The 22,549-nt window shown below is 50.5% G+C and overlaps 1 protein-coding gene across 50 annotated transcripts in view; it reads right to left on the reverse strand.

Annotated features, from left to right (window-relative positions):
* The window catches only part of PLEKHA6 (pleckstrin homology domain containing A6), a 154,609-nt gene that overhangs the window by 36,816 nt on the left and 95,244 nt on the right, over positions 1-22,549 (reverse strand). For 15 of the 50 annotated variants that reach the window (XR_013418082.1, XR_013418081.1, XM_078004133.1 and 12 more), the window contains 7 exons: positions 15,862-15,942; positions 14,752-14,866; positions 9,516-9,620; positions 8,785-8,857; positions 6,228-6,328; positions 2,575-2,717; positions 516-1,001 (listed from right to left, as the gene is read on the reverse strand). Coding sequence is in view for 45 of the 50 variants with exons in the window: in XM_078004133.1 (XP_077860259.1) it covers positions 516-1,001; positions 2,575-2,717; positions 6,228-6,328; positions 8,785-8,857; positions 9,516-9,620; positions 14,752-14,866; positions 15,862-15,942 (1,104 nt within the window). In the remaining 5 variants the exon portion in view is untranslated. Of the gene's footprint in view, positions 1-515; positions 1,002-2,574; positions 2,778-3,227; positions 3,369-6,227; positions 6,329-8,784; positions 8,858-9,515; positions 9,621-14,751; positions 14,867-15,861; positions 15,943-18,129; positions 19,592-22,549 lie in introns of those variants that run through there. The other 35 variants (XR_013418080.1, XR_013418079.1, XR_013418078.1 and 32 more) reach the window with 6 other exon arrangements.

A 22,549-nucleotide genomic window follows, 5' to 3' on the forward strand; every position in this document is an offset into this window, starting at 1 on the left:
GTCATAGAGGGCCGTGTTGGGACCAATGAGCTACTTGGTTTTGTTTTTTAACTTTATATAAATCATGGCTTTAAAACCATTAGAGCTGTTCAAAAATGGAGTGGGTTGGTCTGGCAGTTAGTGAGTCTCAAGTGGGTGGAGCACTGGAGGAGAGGATGTTGTAGGAGGGCCCATAGCTTGGATGGATGTCTGACTGTAACAACTTCAGGCCCCCTCCCAAAGCCTGCTGTGTTCTGGGCTTCCCAGCATGCCGTGGAGAGGCACTGGGGTACTCTGTCCCTTCTTCTAAAGGAAGCAGACAGAGAAACCAAGAATCAGGGACAGCAGCCAGACTCTAATGGTGGAGCCATGGAGCAGGAAGGATTCGGGCAAGCCAGAAGCATGGGATTTGGTTTCCCAATTCAGCCTGCTTCCAGAAGGTTTCCAACAGGGGATGCCTCATGGGCTATGACCCCACTCCCATGTTCTAGCCGTAACACCATATCAGCCCCACCCCAGCCACTGGCATGCCTCACCTCCGAAGGTCTTCAGGCGGGGGTACCCCCCGGCGCAGGTTCACCCACTGCTGAAGCTGGTTCATGGAGCTCTTGCGCTGGGCAATTTTGTCAGGGTTGGTGCGTGGCGGGAAGCTCCGCCGGTGTCCCCCAGTCTCTCCGTCCTGAGGCGGGAAAGCTGTGCTCCCTGGCCGGCTTGGGGAGTGGTACTGCCAGCCATTGGGCTGGGCAGGTTGTTCCCCACCCCCTGGCACCCTTGGGCCCTCGGGGTAAGGGCTGCCCGGCTCTGAGGCTGGCTCCGGTCCAGCTGGGAGGCCATTGGTTTTCACCAGAGGCTCTTTCTTGACTTCTGGCCTCTCCGGCCTTCTCTCTGCCTTTTCACAGCCTCGGCCATCACCCTCCCCTCGAGTCTTGGCCTCTGGCTCAGGCTTGGGGAGGCTGTTGTGGGGCGGCTGCTGGTGGTGCTTGCTGGGTGGGATGTTCTCTGAGTCTGGCTTCTCATGGCTGCTGGATGCCAAAGGAGATGCTGTCAGTGACTTTAGCCCAGCATGGAGTGGGGCAGGGGGTACCAGACTGGGAAGGAGAAGAGGAGTGGGGAAGGATGGGCAGGGAGGTGGCAATGGAACCAGGATTCTATGAATTCCTGTTCTGCTTCTTAAGTCTCACTGCTTCATCTTCTCAATCCAGCCTGGGAAATTATTATACAACCTAATCTGCCCCTACCCACATCTGCTGTGTTAACTCTGCCCCCAACATCTTCTCTGCAGGTCATTCTCCACCCCACTCCCCTCTGCCAGTCTGCTTTGAGCCCCGTCTTCAAGCTATGTCATGACTCACCTCACCTAGTCTTGGTCCTCTCTGCAATCTGTCCCTGAGCCAGCTCCCCAAACTGGGTTTGCACTCTTATCAGTAACTGTCCTTGATACTCCAGCGACAAAGGCTTGTGATGGGGCACTTGTCTTTCCTATAGAAGCTTACTTAACTGCCAAGAGTCTTGGGCTCCTCATCAGCAGAATGGGTATAATAATATCTCCCCTCCTAGGACTGCTGTGAGATAAACATGGCGGGCCTCAGGAGCAGAAGTTTCTGCTTTGAAATTCACAAGCACATAAACACACTAGTTCCCTTCTCCAAAACACGTTTCTTCCAGGTCTGACTTTCCATCAGAATACAGGCCCCACAAGGGTAGGAACGTGGCAGACTTTCTTCCCCTGTGTTCCTAGCACCCACTACAGTGCCTTACAGTATTTATATTTACAGTAAGTATTTGTGAAATGAATGAATGAATGAACTCTTGGAAGTAAGCCCCTTGGTTGAAGCAAAGATGGAAATTTGTGACAATTTTCCCCCTACAGCTTCCCAAACTCCACACATTCAAGCATCCTTGTTGAAACATTGCTTGGTAAACATTTCTAAGATATGTGAATGGACTTGGAGCCTACACTGTGAAACCCCCTTCTCCTGGATCCCCCTTAGCACCTAACTCAAGACTCCACACGCAGCTAAGGGAGAGACAGACGCTGAGACCGTGGGTGACGGCGGGCGATGGGAGCGGCCATATGCTAAGAGTTTACTGCATGTCGAGTGTTTTACATGCACTCTGTGTAAGCCTCACGACAACCCTGAGATAGAGTTATGTTTGCTGGTTTTTGAGCAGAGGAACCTCGGGTTCAGTGAGGGTGAGTCCCTTGCACTGAGGTCACGCTGCAGCCAAGTGGACAAGGTGTGATTCAAACCTGAGTTTATTTTCCTCCAAAAGCGGTGTGCTTAACACACACAGCTGAGAAAAAACAGCAAATGACACTGACCTCTGGCTCCTGGCCAGGCCCCAATGGAACCTGGCTTTTCTCTTGGCCTCCCCCAGCTCAGAGAGTAGAGGGGGAGCTGGCTAGGGGAAGAGAGACTTCAGGCTCTGAAATCACTCAGCCAGGCCTCCTGCCTGGATGCAAGGAGTCGGCTCACACATCCTCCACAGCTTCAAGGAGGCACCCTGGGATTAGCAATGACCCAGAGTTGGGTATGTCTTCCATTCCCCTCTTAATTCTTCCTGCATCCCCACACTCAATTCCCTGGCACTCACCTGTGCCGCACAGCTTGGGGCACTGACTTCTGGGCTGGAGGGATCTGTACTCGAGCAGCCTCCCCCATGGCCTGGATCCAGGCCTCTTGCTCCTCGGGGCTCTCAGCACTGAAGAAGTAGGTGCGGACCCCGGCATGCTCGGCCTGTGGGGAGAGGCAGTGCGTGGAGCTGGCCTCGGCCTCATCCACCCAGCACACAGTCACCTGTTGGGAGAAGACACCAACACCCACAGAATGGGCAGTCAGTTGGGCCATTCCCTGCACCTGGGGCTCTTCCCCATGCGGAGCTCGGGAGCAAGGTGAGGAGGGCAGCTTGCAGCTACCCCGAGGGCTCCAGCTGGTACCCAGGTATCCACCTTGGCTGGCTCTCTGGGCACCATTAGGCAGCCCAATAACCAGGTCAGCCTACTTGCCCCACCTGGGGTAATTAAAGCAGGAGGGACAATGATCACACCCACTTCCCCGGCAAATTCCATGTTTGATTTCAAAGGCAATGACCCCATGTCTGGGGAGAGGACCCCTGAGCACATGCCAATCTTAGCCCCAGCTTTTCACTGCTGAGAAGCTAGCACTGTCTCTTCACATGGAGAGACAGCCAAGCCCCTCTCTGTGGGCATGCAAAGCAGACACTGGCATACAGACGGGGCACACTACCTAGTTGGCGGCTGTGAGCAGGTACTGCGGGCGGGAACCCAGAAGAGAGCTCCTGTCCAGAGGAGGGGTCCTCACGCGGTCAGAAGGAGGAGAAGCAGAGAACAGGTCAACCAAACACCAGAGGGAGAGACAGAAGACGACGTGACAGGAAATGGTGAGGAGCACAGGGAAGGGGGGATATTCAGATTGTCCCCTTCTACTCTGTGTCTCCCCTGGGAATGGCAGCACCCAGCAATGCCCAGTTCTGCCTTCCAAGGGTTTGGGAGTGGAGAGCTTGCACCAGGGAAATTCAGGCTGGTGGTGGAGAGTGAGTCAGGGAATCGCAGCGCTAAGCCTGGCTCTGCTCCTGACCAGCTCTGTAACTGCAGACAAATTGTGGTTTTGCTCTGGCCTTCACTGATGCATCTATTTCATGGGAAAAGAGTCTGCCTGGTGAAATTCAAAGTTCTTAGGCCACAAGGAAAAGAGGCCACAGGACTAAATTCTTTCTGGGACCTCAGCATACTTCCCAGTGAGATCCTCAGTAGCTTGACTTAGCCCACTCAACAGGGGACATCTAGCAGTGATTCAGAGTCTCGGATGTGAGCCTTACTCCAGCCTCTGACCCCTTGAGCCCTAAATCCTGGGTCTCTGGGGGTCGAGATAGCCTCAGGGCTCCCCTGAGCAGTGATGTCAAAACCATACCCTCTAAATGCTCAAAAGGTTCCTCAGTTGCAGCTGGTCCCACCTCACCTCCACCTGTCCCCAGCCCTCAATTTCTTTCTGACAGGAACAATTACCCAGCAAGAGGCAAGGGTGGGCCTCCTTCCTCTGGTCCCCAACCTCCAGCAGAGGACTTAGCATGTGGGCGGAGCTTGTGGCAGGTGTGGGAGAGGGCAGGGGAGGTGTTGACAAAAAGCCAGTGAAGCCTCAAGAGGGCAGCTGAAACTTGCGACGGATCGGGGGTAGAGAGACCAGAGGCCCAAGCAAGTCCTCTGGGTGGAGAACACAGGGTTATTGTAGAGAGGAGACACACAGGCAGGGCTCGTGGGTGTGTCCTGGGGTGGGTGGGAGTGGGCAGCAAATGAATTCATCAATTCAATGAGCATCCAGGGAGCAGCCTGTGTGTGCGGAACTCGCTGGGGGCACCAGTCACAAGGAAGGCAAAGACAGGCTCTTGCACTTGAAGAGCTGACAGTCACGCTGGGGCACAAAACATGCTGCGGGAAACAAGGAGAGAGCAGAGGCACAAGGACAAGTGCTGTGACAGGGGAAGGCAGAGGGCCTGGGAAAAGGCAGGGCCATTGATGGGGAGTGGGCAGGGGCGCTGGCCTGGAACTATGAAAGGGGGCCAGAGAATTGAGGGAGCTGTCCCAGCAGGGCAAACCCCTCGAAGCCTCTGTGGGGCCGAGTTAGGAAGAAGTTAAGGCATTCAGCGGTAGCCTGGGCAGGAACAGTTCCTGGCTCATTCTTAACCATCCAAGAGCTTTGCTCGGTGGCCACAGCAGGACAAGCCTCCCATCTGTCTCAGCTCCCCTCCCTTCCCTGGGGAAGGGCCGTGGAATAGCCACAATCAGAACCCTTTGTGGACCACTGAGCACAGCCCTCGGAGTCAGGTTTGAAAGAGGCAGTGCAGTGAAGGGGAAGGAGGCGAGGAGCTGGTGGGCAGAGAGGTGATATCTGGGATCTGTGGTGGGGGGAGTGTGTCAGTCACTCGGGGATGTTTATCTCACGCCTGCTGCTGGCAGAGCTCCGAGCTGGAGCGTGTCTGTGTCTCTGCACAGGTCTGGTGGGGAGGGTGAGACAGGCTGTTTGATTGTGTGTGTGGGTGTGTGTGTGTGTCTATGTATAACAGGACTACTTGTTGTTGGTTAAACAGCCTGTTCCTATTTCCCCAGCTAGAACTGGCTCCCTGGAGTCAGAGTTTTATTAATTGTTCATTCTCTTCACACCTCTGGCATACAAGACCCCAGGAGGCTGGAAACTAATTATGTGCCAAATAAGTCCTTCCTTGATCCCTGTAGCGGGCCCTGTGCATGCTGCCCAGCCTTTTTCTGTGGCCAGGTGACTGGAGCCTGAAGGACAGGAAGGGACAGAGTCCCTTCTTCTAAGGCTCTGGAAGCTCAAGGAGTGACCTACGGGTCCCATCATCTAACATCATAGCTTTGAAGGGTCTTGGACAGCAACTGTCAATTAGGGCAGAGAGGGCTTTGTAGCCAGACAATGTGTAGTTGATATTATAATTTTATATTTGGAAAATGAAAAGGAACCTATGATTTTTGCATCACAAAATACAAAAGGGCATGAGATTTTTATAGGTTTTGATGGGTCATGAATTTTTAAATGTGGAAAAACACTGGCCTAGGACGAGCCAGCTGCAGGCACATCTTTAACGGGTGGCTCCCCAGGGGTTCAAGGCAGTGATATTGAGCAGGCAGGAAAGGCCCATTTTCCTGTGCACTTGTTCTCTCAAATGGTTTCTTCATGAGATGTGCAGCTCTTGTGGAATGAAACTCAACTCCTAATATTCACTAAAAACTGAACTTTGAGTAAGTTTTACTTGGAGGTAGGTCCAGTTTGCTGAAACCATGGTGGGGAGGAAGCCTTTCCAGAAAAGGTCTCAGAACCCACCAGCCACAGCTCCTGCCTCTGCCCAGAGGGATTTCCCAGGGGCAGGCACTGGGCAAAAGGTCCACGGACTCAGAACATAACTATTCCTGCTCCAGTAACAATTGTGGTGCTGCTGAAACACATCTCTACTGGCCCACTCTTGGGAGAATTGCCCACCCAACCCCCAAGAGAGGAGGAAGGTCCCAGCATAGCCTTGCTCTAGCCTTACAAGAGACTGTGCTGAGTCTAGGGGCCATTACTACTCCCCCTCCTCCGCCCACCACCACTGCTACCACCATCACCACCTGGGATTCCTTAGGGTGACGGCTCTTGGCCCCTCTCCATTCCCATAGGCTGTAGAAGAGCAGGCCTCCCTCCCCCAGCTGCCCTGGGAGGGGAAGACCAACTGACCTTAAACGTGTGTTTCCGGCTGATGTTGTCTGAGGGCTGCACTGCGGCTACCCGGAAGCTCAGGAGGGGGATGCTGCCCAGGATACTCTCTTCCTTCTCATCTGTCAGGGAGAGAGGCACAAGAAGGGTGGGTGTGTGTGTGTGTGTGTGTGTGTGTGTGTGTGTGTGCACGCACACCAGGGGTGGGGAGGAGTGTATTGCCCCTCCCTGATAATATCAATACATATTTATTGTTCACCTCCTATTTGTCAGGCACTCAGGGCCACCACACATGCTCCGAGAGGACACTCCCTGGAGTTCAGGAGTGTGATGGCCCTGGAGATGCTGTTCCAGACACTGGGACTGCAGAGGTGAATAAGAGAGAAATAGTGCCTACCCTAAGGGAATTCGCCTTCTACTGCACAAATAAACAAAGAAATAACAGCTGATATTTGGAAGCTCAGGCACTGTTCTAAGTGAAATGCCTTAATGGATTTAATCCTCCCAAAAAACCCATGAAGAGGTCCTATTATTAGCTTTATTATTACCCTTATTTTATAGATAAGGAAGCAGAGACACAAAGAGGTTAGATGATTTATCCAAGGTTACTTAAGGAACAAGGGATAAAATTGGTCTTCAAACACAAAAAGTGAACTCCAAAGCTAGCATTGTTGACCGTTCTATCTATCGTGCCTTGCTAAATGAGACCATCCCACCAGTGACATATGTAACAAGGTGATGGGACAGATCATTGTAGAGTGGACTGTCCCACCTTCCGCTCTCTGGTGCCTCTGGGTCACTCTTTCTAAGGTTCTCCCTGTCACTCAGAGCCTGCTTTGCCCTTTCCGGCTGCAGATCCCCGCTGAGGTTCTATGTCTCCATAGGAAAAGGCACCCCTGCCTGGAGCACTCTGGCCCTCTTCTCCCTGGGCAGAGAGCGCTAACAGTCCAGCTATTACATAATTCATCCCGGATCTCCAAACGAGCCTGATGGATTGGCCAGTTGGGCCCCCCGCTGCCAGCAGAAGGCAAGAAAGGGCGGGGAGTGCTCTGTGGGACAGTGGGGGGACAATTATGAAACCATGGCAAGGCCTTCCCCACTTCCCTGGGATCGCTATTTGTTCCCCAGGCTGAGGACTCTGAAAAGCCTTCGGCTAGGGTTCAGAAGAAACCTCTGTAGGGTTATGAACTCCTCAAGCCCTGCTTCTCCTCTTACTCATCACATCTACACAATACTTGGCCCATAGATCAGCTTCTCTATTTGGACCCCAGCATGGTACCTAGAGGAAGGGGTAAACCAGAGTAGTAGGAGGCACTCAGGGTTGGACCCCAGGGCTGCCTTCAGGAGAACTGAGGCTCTTGTCCTCCAGAGATGGAGCCCCTGCCTGGCAGAGTCCAGGCCAGCATTTGGGTAAGTCCTGAGTCCATCTCTTGGTGAACAGTGACCTCCATTTTGGTGTGTCCTGAGCCTTTGGGTTCTCAGCTCTTTGAGGTTCTACCCCCACTACTTCCCAAAGTCTCTCCTCTGTAGAGACTCCCATTTTCCTCTCAGTTTCATTCCCACTCTGGCTCCACTGTGGCCCGATATCCTGGAGGCTCAGCACCTGGGTCCTAGGCCTGGGCAGATTCCTCTCCCTGAGTCTTGGCCTTTTCTCTGGGACTGGACTCTGTATGCTCAGCCCCTTCCTGTTTTCCCTCCTTGGGGTTCAGGTGGCTGCAATACAGCAACCAGGGACAGCAGTGCTCTGCAGGGTCACTGGGTACAACCTTTGTTTGCCAAAGTTAATGATTCACTGAATTGCCCCCAGGAGGCCTGGAAATCAGGGCTGTGCCCTCCTGGGCCAAGGGAGTGAAGGAAAGAGCCTCTCCTGCTTCATAATCATTGTACCCTCTCTTCTCTCATCCCTCACACCCATTTCCTCCCCTGCATCCACATGGTGCCACCATCACTGACCTCAACCCTTGCTGGTGCCCTCAGCCTGCCTTGGCACAACTTTTAAAAATAGAGAGTAGGGAAAGGGTGTTGGGGTCAGCAGAGAAGGTGAAGCTGGAGGATATTATGTTCACTCATTCAGTATTGACTGAGCACCGACTAAATGGCAGGCAGTGTTTTGGGTGCTGTGGATACAGCAGTGACCAACACTGACAAAAGTTCCTGCCTTCACAGATGGGACTATGCATTCCAGTGGGACAGGAGGAAAGGCCACATACAAGCTCCAATTAGTAGGTGACCTGCTAGTAGTGACTAGTGACCTCTTCCTCTTTGTCCTTGTCCTCTCTCCCCATTCCTCCAGGATTTCACCAGCCATATGACCACCTTGTTCACCCAGTGTATCGCTGGAACTCTGCCTGAAACCTAGCAAGCATTGTTGAATGTGAACTGAATGGGTGAGTGAGTGAGTGTGTGAGTGAACAAGTGAGCTTTGTTTTTATCCTGCTGCCACTGGTGCCAGGACCACAGTGAGGAGATCTGCCCTGCCGGTGCCCATCCAAAGCCAAGCTTGGGGATATGGCAGAATGAGAAAGAGTGGTGGGTCCTGGCTTCCTGCCATCCCTGCCAGTCCAAGGGCCAAGCTCACCTTTATAGTAGAAGAGGCAGCGATCCACCAGGACGAACCAGCGCTTGTTCCACTGCTTAACCCCGGAGCTGGCCTGCGGGACACGGGAGAGGCAGATGTGAGGGCTGCAGGCTGGATGTGGAAGAGGAGGTGGAATGCGGGGAAAAGGGCACCATGTCAATTATAAGGACATCGTGGCCCTAGCTGCGGCTCTGCTGTTAATGCACGGCAGCAACCCCTGGAGACCTCAGATGCAAGGAACTGACATTAGATTATTGCCTATGACCTTCCAGTTCTGTCATTCAGTGCCTCCCCTGGGGAGGAGAACAGGGGCAAGAGATGGGCAGAATGAGTGAGTGGAAGGGCAGGCAGGGATAGCGGCAAGGCCAATCTGGTGCCAATCTGTGAACCCTAGACTTTCAGGAGACACCCCTACCCCCACCATAATAAACAGGACCTGCTGGGGAGCTAGTGGGTTGTTTCCATGGGGTTAGGGACTCAGCATGTTTCAAGGTCATTGCATCTGCCCATCAGGACACGGGCTGGGTTCCCAAGTTTGACACAAATTTTTCTGTGTGACTTTGGGAAGATACTCAGTTTCTCTGAGCCTTTATAAAATTAGGAGACTCATTCACAGAGACAGCAGGAGGACATACCAAAAAAATACATGGACTGTCATAAGCACAGAGGAATCCTCATTCTATGAGGAAAAGGTGGAGGCTACGGTGGCCAGAACAGCAGGGTGGCCTCACCTGTTTGAAGAGCCAGCCCGCCTTGGTGACAGGTGCATTGGGGTTCCGCTTCATGGAGTGTGAGCGCTTGCCAAAGGCGACAGCTTTGCGGGCTGTGCGAGTTGCCTAGGGGCAGAAAGAGAAGCTGACCTAGGTCCCCAGTCTCCTCCTTCCTGCTCTATCTGCAAGGGAGCCACCCCTGCTAGAGCTGCTTCTCCCTAGGGTTAACCCCGGGGTGCCCTCAAGCCAAGGGGCCTAGGTGTGAATCTTGGATCTATTACTAACTCAAGAGCAGGGCCTTCCAGTTCTTTGGCAATGTTTCTCATTTCTAAAATAGGGCTCAAAATAATAATTCCAAAAAAATAAAATAATAGTTCTACCTGTCTCACAGCTTTTTGTTTTTTTTTTTGGAGGTGAAAATAATAAGATTTCCAATTTCACTCTGGCCTATCCTACTCCCAGCCGCCTTACTCCCTCTCTCTTCCACAGTGCGTTCTGCAAGTTAACTCCCTGCATCCTCATCCTCTGAGGGTCCCGTGCATCATCTCATGCCCAACATAATATGGAGCCGCGAGGAGAGACGGATGTTCTAGCTCTGTGTTGCCACGTGAACACTGTCATTCTTCCACACTCGGGCAATAGTCCACCTTGCTGGAAGCACCACTGCCTGATCTCCCACTGTTTAATCCTTCTCATCACTGTCCGCTTCTCAATTGTTCTTTCAGAGTCTAAGGGTTTTGATGTTAGTCCTCCTCTTCATTCTGTCTTGCATCATTGTGGAAAATCTCCTTGCTCAGGAGCATGACCCAGCAATGCCCTAACTTTATACAGCCTTGATGTCCTCAGCTCCAGCACTCTCCACCTGCACTCCAGCAACACTCCCAGTTCTACACCTTTAGTCTTCTCAGCACCCCAAGCCCCTCCGCTGCTACCATCTTCACTTCCAGGATTCCTGCTTTCTGATCCCAACATTCCACCCTTTGGGCTTTCTCACTCCATTAACTCAATACCAGCTTTTCTACTCCATTGAGGTCCCCAGCTCCTCAATTCTCCTTTTTTCTGGATCCATCAGCTCCTCCCAGTTTTCGTTACTTCCCTACAAAGCCTAGGCCCCATGGTGGAGTATATCCACTGGGCTCTCACAAACCCCATCTATTGTCTTCCTACCTCACCTTCTCTAAAACTCAATATAGCACTCCAAATGAATCAAATTATCTACTCTCCCTGCACTGATAGCCAGATTATGGTGCTGTCGGAGAAAAAAAAATATCACACTGCCATACAGATGAGGTTGCCACAGAGCCACAGTCCCAATCCCAGGAGGCTCAGCACCAGATGGCAGCTCCACTCCACACCCTCACCATCCTCCCAGCCCCCCGACCTCCCCTGCCTCTGCCCTCCCCAGAGGGAGGTCCCCACAGTGGATCTGCTCCTCCACAGAGAAATTCGAGGCTATTAGACATGCACTCCCTCAATGTCACACCCTTTTACCTAGAAAATGACTGTACTTACACTATCTTTGCCTCTTCCCCTCCAGTGTCAAAAGAAGAGGTGCTGCCCTCCTTCCAAGGCTAACATTTCTAACCCGTTGTGTCCTCTGAGACTTAGCTCCACCGATCATCTCCTCTCAAATATATCTCTGATGCTTCCTCCTCCACTGATGTCTTCTCCTCAGCAAATGCACTCAAGTCTCTCCATCTGAAAGTGTCTCTGTCTCTCTCTCATGCTGCCACACACATACCCAAATTCCCCTTTCAACACTATAACCCAAGGTCCACTGTGAGGTAATACTTTCCCTTACTTACTCTTCAGTCCTAGGCTCCTGGGAAGAGTCTCAACTTTCTCTCCTTCCATCACTCCTAAACCTCCTCTACCTATTTTCTGAAATGGCTCTTGCACTGTTATGGAATTAAGCCACTCACTCTAAAGCATTGGGCAGTCATAACCTTTCTGACTTTCCTGGAACTCTTCTTTGAGTTTCTACAACACTATTGTTTCCCTTTCAATACCTCCGTCTGTGGCCACTCCTTCTCAATCTCCCCTACTTCCACTCTCCAAGTGTTGGTGGGCCTCAATCACACGTTTATTATTTGATTTTTATTTTCTCATTTTTACATCATGCCTGTGTCACCTCATCCATACCCACTGCTTCCGCTATGAGTAATATGATAAAAGCTCCCTAAGCTACAGCCAAGACCTCTCTTCCAGCTCAACCCATTTTATACCTGCTTGTCTGGCCAGGATTAAATAAGTGCAAAACCAAACTCATTCTCTTTCTAACCAAGCCTGTTCTGTATTTCTCATCTTGGTGAATAGTACTATGAGCCACCTAGCCACCCACCCTAGAACTCCGTGTTATCTTCCATGGGTCCCTCATTCCTCTGTTCCATTACGCAATCGTGTATACAGGGCTGATGAGTCTGTCTCCTTAATAGTTCTCAAATCTGCTCTTCCCTCTCAAATTCCACTATTGTTGTCTTAAAGGTCCCCATCACTTCTTGCTGTCTGCCCTCTACCACGAACTAAGGTTTTTTTCCAAAACACAAACAATCCTATTTCTCTCTTGAACTCATCACTTAGGAGAGAGGTTGGATTCCTCAGCACAGCACAGAGGACAGGTTTGTGAGATCTGGCAGGGCCTGTCACCCACCTTCTGTCCCTTCACCAGACAGGCCCTGCCTCTGGTTCTCTCATCCTCCTGTGCCTTTCGCAGCGTGCTCCCTGGCATTGGGGGAGGACCCATCTTCCCTTGGCCACTGTCAAATCCCAACTCATGCTTTAAAGTTTGCTGCAGACTCCCCCGCTCCACGAAGTCCTGATGCCCCTGAGTGGTTAGCTGCACACTACTCTCCACACATCTGTACAGTCCAAGCCATGGCCCGTGAGCCACATGCAGCCCAGGATGGCTTTGAATGCAGCCCGACACAAACCTTCTTAAAACATTATGATTTTTTTTTCTTAGTTCATCAGAGATTGTTAGTGTTAGTGTATTTTATATGTGGCCCAAGACAATTTTTCTTCTTCCAGTGTGGTCTAGGGAAGCCAAAAGATTGGACACCCTTGCCTAAAACCTGTCACAGTACAGCTTTCTATCTCCTCCATTGCACCATGAGCTCCTTGCAGGGAGGAATTTTGTCTTTTTCATCTCTTTCTCACTAGAACCGACAAGGTGTCCAGCCATAACAAGCACTCAGCAACTGTTTGTAGAAGGAAGTAAGGAAGAAATTGGCCTTTATTATAAAGTACTCCCACAACTGGGAAATAAAATTATTATCTGAACATTACTAACAAAAATACACATATAATGACTGAGATTCGCCTTTGGAAGAAGTCACCACAACCCTATGCAAATCTCTAAATCCTTCCCTTTTCTCTCAGTCCAACTCTTTCATAATTCTGCCCCCTCTCTCCATGGCCTAGAGGCTGCCACCCCATAGTTTACCACTCCGGGCAACCTCCCACTAACTCCTGAATATCCTGGCCTCCTATCTTTCTGCCATAGCTTCTCGGCAAACTAAGGCTAATCCAACTACCTGCCTTCCCTGCTCTCACAGCCAGGCTATGAGCATGCTGGAGGAAAATCACGCAAACCTGCAGATTTAGGGCTACATAGAATCACACTCGACTGCCCCAGATGATCCTTTGAAAGTATAGGGCAACATTTCATGTGTCCTTCATTGACCATCATTCCTATTCCCCAAACCTGTATCACATATTTTCAAGCTCCCAGCCCCGCACCTGATGCTTCCCCACCCACCCCGTTCCTTTCAGCAGAAAACCCTGCCTCCTACTTTCCTGCATAAGTTGAGGACATCATGTGAGAGTCTCTTTAATTTCCTAGACACCCACTCCCTAGCCTCACACGCCTTCTTTTAATGCAGTTTCAGGAAGAGGTGGCTTTTCCCCATCCAGTCTAACAGCACCTCTGCATCTGACTCTCTCCATCTCCATAGAAATGTGACTCACTGGCTGTCCTCTTTCTCCCGAACCTACTACCTACTGGCCCATTCCCCTCATCTTAAAACAAAACCAAACCAACAAATGAAACCTCCCTCCAGTCCTGCATTACCTTCTAGCTTCCATTCCCTGCCCTTCCGTTTCCCATCACAGTCAAGTGTCTTTAAAAACACTTTTTTGAAGTATTTCAAACATATCAGAAAAGTAGGGAATAATACGATGATCATCATTTCATGTTGTTTTGCCCTAATAAAACAAGACAACTGGAGCTAAAACTCCCTCAAGCCCCTCACCAGTCTCATTACCTTTGCTTCCTCCCTAGAGGCAACCACTGACCCAAAATTAGTCTTCCTGTCCATGATTATGCACTTCTACTACAGATGTTCCTATAAATATGTAGTACTGCTTTTCATGTCTGTACATTTACATAAGTGATATCATATTTCTCATATTCTGCCACTTGCTTTTTACTCAACGTTATATTTTCAAGATTTATCCTTGTTAATACATATAGCTCCAGTTCATTTTAATTTTTGGCAAGTGCTCCATTATGTGATGATATACTAACATTTGTTGTCTAGTTCCTTAGAAGAGCAGTTTCTACACTATGCTCTTCCTATGTCTCCTCTCCCATCCCCACTTTTACCTCTCCAGCCTGCCTTCTGCTCTTCTCACACTACTCAAACTGCCCTTGTCAGGGTCCCCAGTGACCACATTGCTGCTAAACCCAGAGGACACTTTCAGCCTTTGTCTTCCTGGCCCTCTTTGCAACATTCTTCTCTAGATTTCCTTCTCCTGGGGCTCTCTTCCTTCCTTCCCCCTTCTCTGAGCTCTCAATCGCCATGACCTTCGTGACTGTCCTTCAAGACCAGTGGCTCTCAATGAGGTTGGGGAGATTTTGTCCCCAAGGGACAAAAAATCCCGACAATATCTGGAGACATTGTTGATAGTCACCCCTGGAAAAGAGGCGCTATTGGCATTTAGTGGGCAGAGGCCAGGGATGCTGCTCAACATCCTACAATGCACAGGACAGTCTCATAGCACGATGAATCATCCAACCCCAACTGCCAGCAGTGCTGAGGTTGAGAACCCCTGGTCTAGATGTTGGTCTTCTATGAGGTTCTGATCTGAGCCCTCTTCCCTTCCTACTCTCCACTCTCTTTCTGGGTCACCTTGCCTACTCTTGGAGCCTGCAGAAATAGCTGGACAGGCTACGATTTCCTAGGATTCCCAGAGATTCCACTAAACATGCACTGAAGACATTTCCAGCCCAACAGCTTGCCTTGAGGGCTGGACTTACCCGGACGCTGGGCCGCTCTGGAGTGACCTCGGACACCATGTTGTGGTTGGGTATGTCACTGTTGGTGGTAGCCGGGCGTTTCCCACCTGTTTTATTGGACATGTCCAAGGCTGATCTGATTTCAAGTCAACCAGAAAAAAGAGATTGGTGAGAGCCAAGAAACAATGGAAACCACCCATCCCTTTTCCACACCCTGCCACCCACTGTTTCAGCATCAACACAAAATTAGATCTCTTGAGTGCCATTGAGCAGTCACCTCAGCCACTCCTTCAACCCTTCTGAAATTATATGCTGGTAACCTTGGACAATTATTTATTTTTTGAGACCGCATCATGCTCTGTCACCCAGTCTGTAGCCAGTGGCACAATCAGGACTCACCACAGCCTCGAACTCCTAGGCTCAAGTGATCTTCCCACCTCAGCCTCCATAGGAGATGGGACCACAGGCATGGGCCACCATGCCCAGTTAATTCTTATTTATTTATTTTTTTTAGAGAGACAGAATGTCACTATGTTGCCCAGGATGGTCTTAAACTCCTGGACTCAAATGATCCTCCCACCTTAGCTTCCCAAAACGCTGGGATTACAGGCATGAGCCACCTGTTCCCGGCCCTGGACATTTATTTTAAAAGTCTAGACCCTGGGGCTCCAGAAATCCTTTTCCTCTACTTTAAAAGACACAACTGCCTAGTGGCCTATGAGAGTAGATTATTTAATCCTCTTTTCTCTTCTTCTCCTTTCATTCGGTGAGCCAGGATCCACAGTGAGAGGAATTAGCATTTGGCTCTCATGATCATATCAGATTTTCTCAGCTCTTCCCTCAAAGGCCCCTGGGTGCTATGCCAGCCTCACACCTGTTTTCTACTCCATCAGCTCAACCTGCGGGGTACGCCAACCTGGCTTCTGCTAGACCCTAGGAAAAGTGGATGAGGGTGTCAAGCCAGATGGGTCTCAGATGCTTCCAGTCCTCAGAACCGAGGTGACTGACTGCAAAGCCTTTCTGCTTTCCTTTCCCCTCCCCGTTGCCTTCTGCTTTCCAGCTGCAAGGAGGCGGTGGGATGGTAGTGGTTAAGGACAGAAAGGCCAAACAGCAAGTAGGGGACACACTTACATTTTCAAGTCAAATGTTTTGTTTTCGTCTGGGACCTGGCCAGTCACTGGGTGTAGAAATGTGTTCCTTCTTTCATTGTGGCTATAGAGGGAAAAACAGAAGAGTCATGGTAAAGATGAAGACGGCAGAGACAAAAACCAACATGTGGACAGACCCTGGGTGGTGACAGGGACAGGTGACCATGTAAGGAGCTTGTGCCTCTGTCCTCCAGGGGGATCCATGGGAGGCCTGGGCTGACATCCAGATGAGGGTGGGGGCAGGGGGTGGGGAAAGGAAGAAATGAAACCTGGTCACCTCTCACGAGTCAGTGCTAACTACTTACTAAAGTTATCTGGGGCTGGAAACAAGCCACACTGAACTCTTTCAGTGCTTATCCTAAGTGTGGGGAAGAGGGGTTCCAACAGCCAGTTCAGCACATCAGGGCCTCATGCGTGGCAGGTTCTCTCCCAGGGACAGAGCCTGCCGGTGAGCCACATTTAAAAAAAAAAAAAAGCTCCCTCATTATTTGCTGAAAAAACTTTCTTGTGACCTTGGACTCCTTCTCCTTCTCCTGCTTTATGTTGTGTCTCTTTCTTAAAAGGAAATGGGAGCTCGAAAAACTCCATTCTTGAGCTTGGGCTTGGACCCACCCACACTCTAAGTCCAGGGTCTCCTGTCCAAGGGCTGCTTGATGTCATTGAGACCTCAGGGGCTGTCAGGTATGAAGGTCAGTGGTAGCTCAACAGTCCAATCTCATTAAGGGATGCTGTGGCCAGGAAAGGGGCAGGGTGTTGTGAGGACGGCCTGCCAGGAAGCAGAAGGGAGCAGGAACCAGGGGTTGGGGGGTCAGGGGGTAAGTGCAGAGGCAGATGGGGAGCAGCATCGTGGAGGCTCCATGGGAAGACCTGCTGTGGCTCCTCCGACTGGCTGAGTGTCAGGAGAGTTCCCAAGGAGGCTCTCAAGGGAGATGGGGAGGAAGGCAGCAGACAGAGCGCAGAGGGGCTGATGCAGCAGGTCTAAGCCGCAATGGCAACCCCTGAGATGGATCCTGTAAGCTGTGACTACTTGACAAGAATGTAGCAGTGGAGATTCAAGCATCCAGCCAGTGGAGGGACTAGACGAGTTAAGGGCCTCGTCGCCCATCGCTCTTGAGAAATACTGTGAGAACCCAGCGTAGGTGCCAAACTACCGGAAGAAGCAGGCACTAGGCCAGAGGCCATGGAGACTGGGCCACTCAAGCACATCCACAGCAAAGGGCCAGCTCTGCTTGACAAGTGGCAGGTCAGCCAGCAGCAGAGGAAGGAGATCTTAGCTTAGTCCCTTCAGTTGCATCAGAGAAGGAAAATAACCTTTTGGGGGCCCCCTTTCAATAGCCCAGGACACATCCCAACCCTTGGGCTGTCTGCTAAAGCTAAAGATAATATCAAAGACTGTTTTTTTCAGTTTCCAAAGCTGTCACGCTCAGATGTAATCCAAAGACATGCAGGAGATAAAAGCACAGCAGGCAGTGCCTACAGTCTGTGCGGAAATCTGGGCTTTGCAGCTCAGGTTTGCCAGTCAGGACCCAAAATCGGGCGCGTGTCCACCGGGCCTGGGTTCTGAGTCTAGCACGTTGATAAGCCACTCCCTACTTCCCAAACTTTATTCCCACCTCCCTCCCAGGTCCAACAAGGACATGCTCCTCAATTTAATCACAGGGGATCTTTGCAAGGAAGGGTCACTGTTTCCGGTGACCCTTGTCTGCCCCTGATTCTGTCCCATCTAGTGGTCTGGGGGGCAAGCAGTCTGCGGCAACTACAGTGTCCTTTGAGGTGTCAAGTTGTCTGCTTTTTCCCAGTGGCGCAGGGCACCCGCCCCCTGCCCTGACCCTCCAGTCTCCTTCTGCTCTGCGTGTTCCCGATGATAACTGCTGGAATCTTCCCTGCAGGCACTGGCATAGACACACACACACACACACACACACACACACACACAGAAGCGTACACACACAGTCTGCTGCCAACCATCACAAGACTTCTAGGGAATGGCACATCTCTCCTAGCCCCAGACTTTCCTACCCAGCAACCCCTACAAATGACGTCCTCATTCTATCCCGGCACTACCAATTTCAAAATAGCTTCCCCTTCACAAGCACTGCAATGCAGCAACCATTGACCTAACTATGCTTCCTTCTCCAGGTCATCTCAAGCAGACCCCTTACTCTGAAGCCCCCGGATCCAAGCAGGATGAGCTGCCAACTCAGCTTGCTCTGACTTAACTTGGCTCATGATCTGTGGAAGAAATCCCTACCTGACCCGTCGATCAGCCCGAAACTTCAACATCTTTTTGGCAGGTCCGTCCCCAGGTTGGCAGCCTCAGAGGACCTGCCGGCCACCCTGCTCCTACCATGCCTCTGAGAAGTAAGTCCTCGGGTCCAACTGGTAAGGCTGTGGCAGAGATGCAGAGCGATCGGTGGCAGAGACTCTGGCAGTTCCCCCTCCTCCTGGCTCTGGCTCTGGAGAACCAGGAGGGCACTCTCCTTGGGTGGTGGTAGGGGTCGCCTAGGTGCCCTGGTAGGCCTGTGGCTTCCTTGTATTCGGCCAGAATGCTACTGGTCAGAGGACTGGAGGCAGAATAAACAAGGAGGGGATGATATCCTCCCCATTCAGCTCCCCAAGGAGAAAATGCTGAAATAGAGAGACAGACATACACGGAGCAGGTGTAGCACTCCCAGGTAGTCCGACCTCAGTGAGCTAAGGACGCAGAGTAGCTGGGCGGGTGAAGGAGTCTGGGGCTGCGTTCCCATCTGCACGGCTGAAACTCATGCCAGCCCGACCTGTAGGGAGACAGTCCTCCTGCCTCCCCAATTCCCAACCCACAACACAGGCTCCTAAGCTGAAAATCAACTTGCTTCTCAGAGATCCTTCAGATCCTGTGGGCATAAGGGTTAAATGAAGCTCCAGATTCATCTGCTGTTATTGCTGCCGCTGCTGAGAAGCTGAGATTGATTGAGCAGGTCTCCTTTCCCTTCTGTCAGCCTGCCCAGCCTTCTTCTGTGTGGACAGGAGCATAATGAATGAAGCTCCTCTGCCCCCGTCCCTCCGACTTGCTCCCCTCGGACAGCACAGGGTTGCTTTCCTTCCCTGTGTGGCGGTCCTACAGATGAGAAGCAAGTCGACCAGATGGGCGTGGACGTTGTGGAGCCAGAGCTGGTGGCTGGGATGGGACTGCTCAGGCAATGTTAAAGGAGAGCTTCCTCCCAAGGCTTGCGAGGAATAGGGCGGCAAATGGGGCTTGAGAGGGGGTCATTGTGTGTTTATGGCTGAAAATCTTCCCAGACACGAGATGATACATTCCAGCTGGTGACTGTCAGATCTGCTCAGAAGCAAGGAGGTTTGTATCGATGCTAATTCCCCTGAATTCTTCAGCGGCTAAAGATGGTCAGCGCTCCCCCTTTCCTAATGTCCTTCATGTCTTAGGATCCTTGGACTGCGAGGGCCTTCCGAAGGACATCGCTGCCATCCCCCTGCTTCTAGGCAAGTCTGTTCTCCAATCAATCCTCATTAAGTTCCTTGGTTTTCTGTAAAGAGTTCTAGCAAAGGAGGCTCCAGACCCACTGTTATCTTATCCTGCCAAGATGTTCTTTTTGATATCACGTTTCAGTTCCTCTGGCTTTCTATATTATTCCATTTCGTCTTCACATGACAGATTCCTTTTTTGACCAACGTGGTTCTTTTTAGCAGCACCAGGCAGCCTGCTGACATCACAGTCTGTTGCTATGGCAATTCTGTGATGTCACAACAGACACTGAAAGGAAGGGGCTAATCTAATTTTTTGGATTGAGCAAGAACTTTATCGGGGAATAATGTCATCAGTGAATGGAAAAGCAAATGGACAACATTATTATTTAACCCATAATGAGACATGTTGGTACGATATAACTGGGGTCAACCGCTGCTGATATTTAAACAGCTTAATCTTAAATCCAGAAGGTCAATACATTCAGCTATTTCATGGGACTTTTGCAAATGATTTATCCTGGTGAGAGGAGGCCTCGGTTTTCAGATCGCTTCCTTTCCCTGTCCCTAATCCAGTTTCTTGGGCCCTCTCCTGATGCCCGGTTGAGGTTCCTGCCCATACAAAACAGGTGCTCGATAAATATTTGTTGAATGAATGAATAATAGAAACTCTCCAGCCCTGACTTAATTTTTAACCACCTGCATTTGGAGTTTGACATTCTATCACCAAGGGCTTCCCTATCTTAGCTCTCTCTTAAAATTAATTACTTCCTCTCCATGAGAGAAGCTCTGCTTCTGCCCCCTCGCCCCCTCACTCAGCTTCCCTGCCTAGCTCCCCCTTGAATACATAGCTTGGCTTTGATCCACCTTCAGTAGGAGGGGAAGAAAATTAAGCTCATCTGCACAGAAGGAGGAGGGGGTAGGGGTGCTTTGGGAAAATGAGCTTTCTTCCTCTAGAAGGCAAAAATATCCCCTTTCTCTTCAAGCTGAGCTCAGGGGCCTCCCACAGCCTTTGCTTAAGCTGCAAGTTAAATTACTTCTCCTATGCCCTGTAAAGATAGCACGAGGGAGTAGGAACGAAGGCAGGCTTGGGGCTTCCCCTGCTCATCGAAAGCTCCGAAATCCTCTGAATTAAGTCTGCACACAGAATGTCTAGCAGGGGTTCTTTCCCTTTGCCAACAAACTGCACAGTATGGCAGATTTTCACTTTAGTTAGACATCAAGAAGAACTTACAAGAGGCAGAACATTAAAAAGGGAAACGATAGGTAATCTGTTTTCTCCTTCCTCTCTCCTTCCTTTTGGGATGTCGAAAGGCTTCCATTTGTCAAGGACAAATGATTATGAATCTATGAATACATATCCAAATGGACCTCTCAAATTCCGCCCAAGAGAAGGGAAAATTTCAGGTGGTGAAAGAGATCGTGTGGTGGAGGTAGAAGCAGTCCTAAACTCCAGAGCAGTCCAGTTGGTGGTCACTTATGCACTATGAGGGTGGCCCTGATGGCAGTGCCGTCAGTGGGAACAAATATGGCAGGACCAAACATTCAGTCCAAGATCCAACCTGAGTTAGCAATGTGACTTTATTTCTTGGGCCCTTAGTTTTCTCATGTGTAAATGAGGTACCTTCTAACTATATGAAATAATAGTGCTCGCTTCACCAGCACACATGCTAACTCTATGAAATAATAGCTGTAAACTTTCAAAATGTGGACCATTTGATGCAGAAGAGATAATGGCTGTGAAAAACAAATTAAGAAATATGCCAGATGCAAGAGCGAAAAAATGAAAAACACATAGTCCCAGGCTTAAGAAGATTGTGTATGCAGCATGGCTGGGAGTGCCAGGGGCAGGCACTCTGGAAGTCCCAAGACCAATAAATTACAAAGAAAAGAAGCAGATCCTCTCCATTTTCCAGGCCTTTGTCTCTGCACCTACTTAAAGCTTTCCTGTAGTTCAAGAGACATCCTCAGCCCCTACAGCACCTCACATAGAGATAACACTGCATTGTTTCATCTCCAAACATCCCCCTGGAGAGTCAGCATCCACATGCAGTATACCTGGCACTACACTGTCAAGAGTGGCAAAAATTAATCCAAGTTTCATGATCTTTTGTAGGCATGCATGTTCACACATGTGCACACGTGCACACACACATCCAGGCTGGATGCCTGGAACCCCACTGTGATCAATATTGAACGACTGGAGAGATACTCCACTCCTTCCACCCACTGGGCCTCTCTTGATTATCTGCTGTACACCAAGCTGCTTCATTTCCATAGCTCCTGAGAATCTGCTGACAAAGAATTAGCCCTGGCCTGGCTTCCCCATCCTGAGGATGCCTTGGCTTCCAGCATTACAGCTCATTAGGTTGAGAGAGGTTTGCGTGCAAGGCAAGTGGAAAGGGGGTCCCATCCCTCCCACTTCCTTCTTTCTCCTAGCTAGCAAATTCCAAGCCGAGACTGTCCACACTCCAGGGAGGATTGCTGCTGCCACAGAGGAGGGGAAGGTGGGGAGAGGGTTGGTTCCTGCTCTGTGCCTCCCCATCTGGATCTCATCATTATTTTCAAGGAGGCTTATCTGCTCCAGCATCCTGTCCCAATTAAAAACCAACTCAGTTTATGTTTCCAGCCATTTTCATGCACCTGACTCCTGAAGCTCCCCCTGCCATCTCCAGGAGAAAATACACTTTCCTAGCCACTTCTCACTTGAAGCTCTCTGGTTTCCTACATATTGCTGCCACATAAAGAAGAGGTCAAAGAGGGTCAGGCCCTGGCAGCCCCTCTAGGTATTTGCAGGTAGGAAGGAGCTCCTCCAAACAACACTGCCTTAGCCAGGCATGGTGGCACATATCTGTAGTCCCAGCTACTCAGAGGCAGAGGCAGAAGGATCACTTGAGCCCAGGAGGTCGAGACTGCAGTGAACTATGATTGCATCACTGCACCCCAACCTGAGGTGCAAGACTCCCATCTCTAAAAATAACAGAGTAAGACCCCCGTCTCTAAAAACAACAGAGCAAGACCCTGTCTCTAAAAAACAGAGTAAGATCCCCATCTCTAAAAAAAAAAAAAAAAAAAAAGTAAGACCCCCATCTCTAAAAAACAACAGAGCAAGACCCCCGTCTCTAAAAACAACAATACCCACTGTCTCTCCTCCATGTGCTCCTTGAAGATCAAAATACCAGTTCTCTGGGTGCTGGAGACCAGCTGCCAGT

Source organism: Macaca mulatta, chromosome 1 (assembly GCF_049350105.2).
Source record: "Macaca mulatta isolate MMU2019108-1 chromosome 1, T2T-MMU8v2.0, whole genome shotgun sequence".
Lineage (NCBI taxonomy): Eukaryota > Metazoa > Chordata > Mammalia > Primates > Cercopithecidae > Macaca > Macaca mulatta.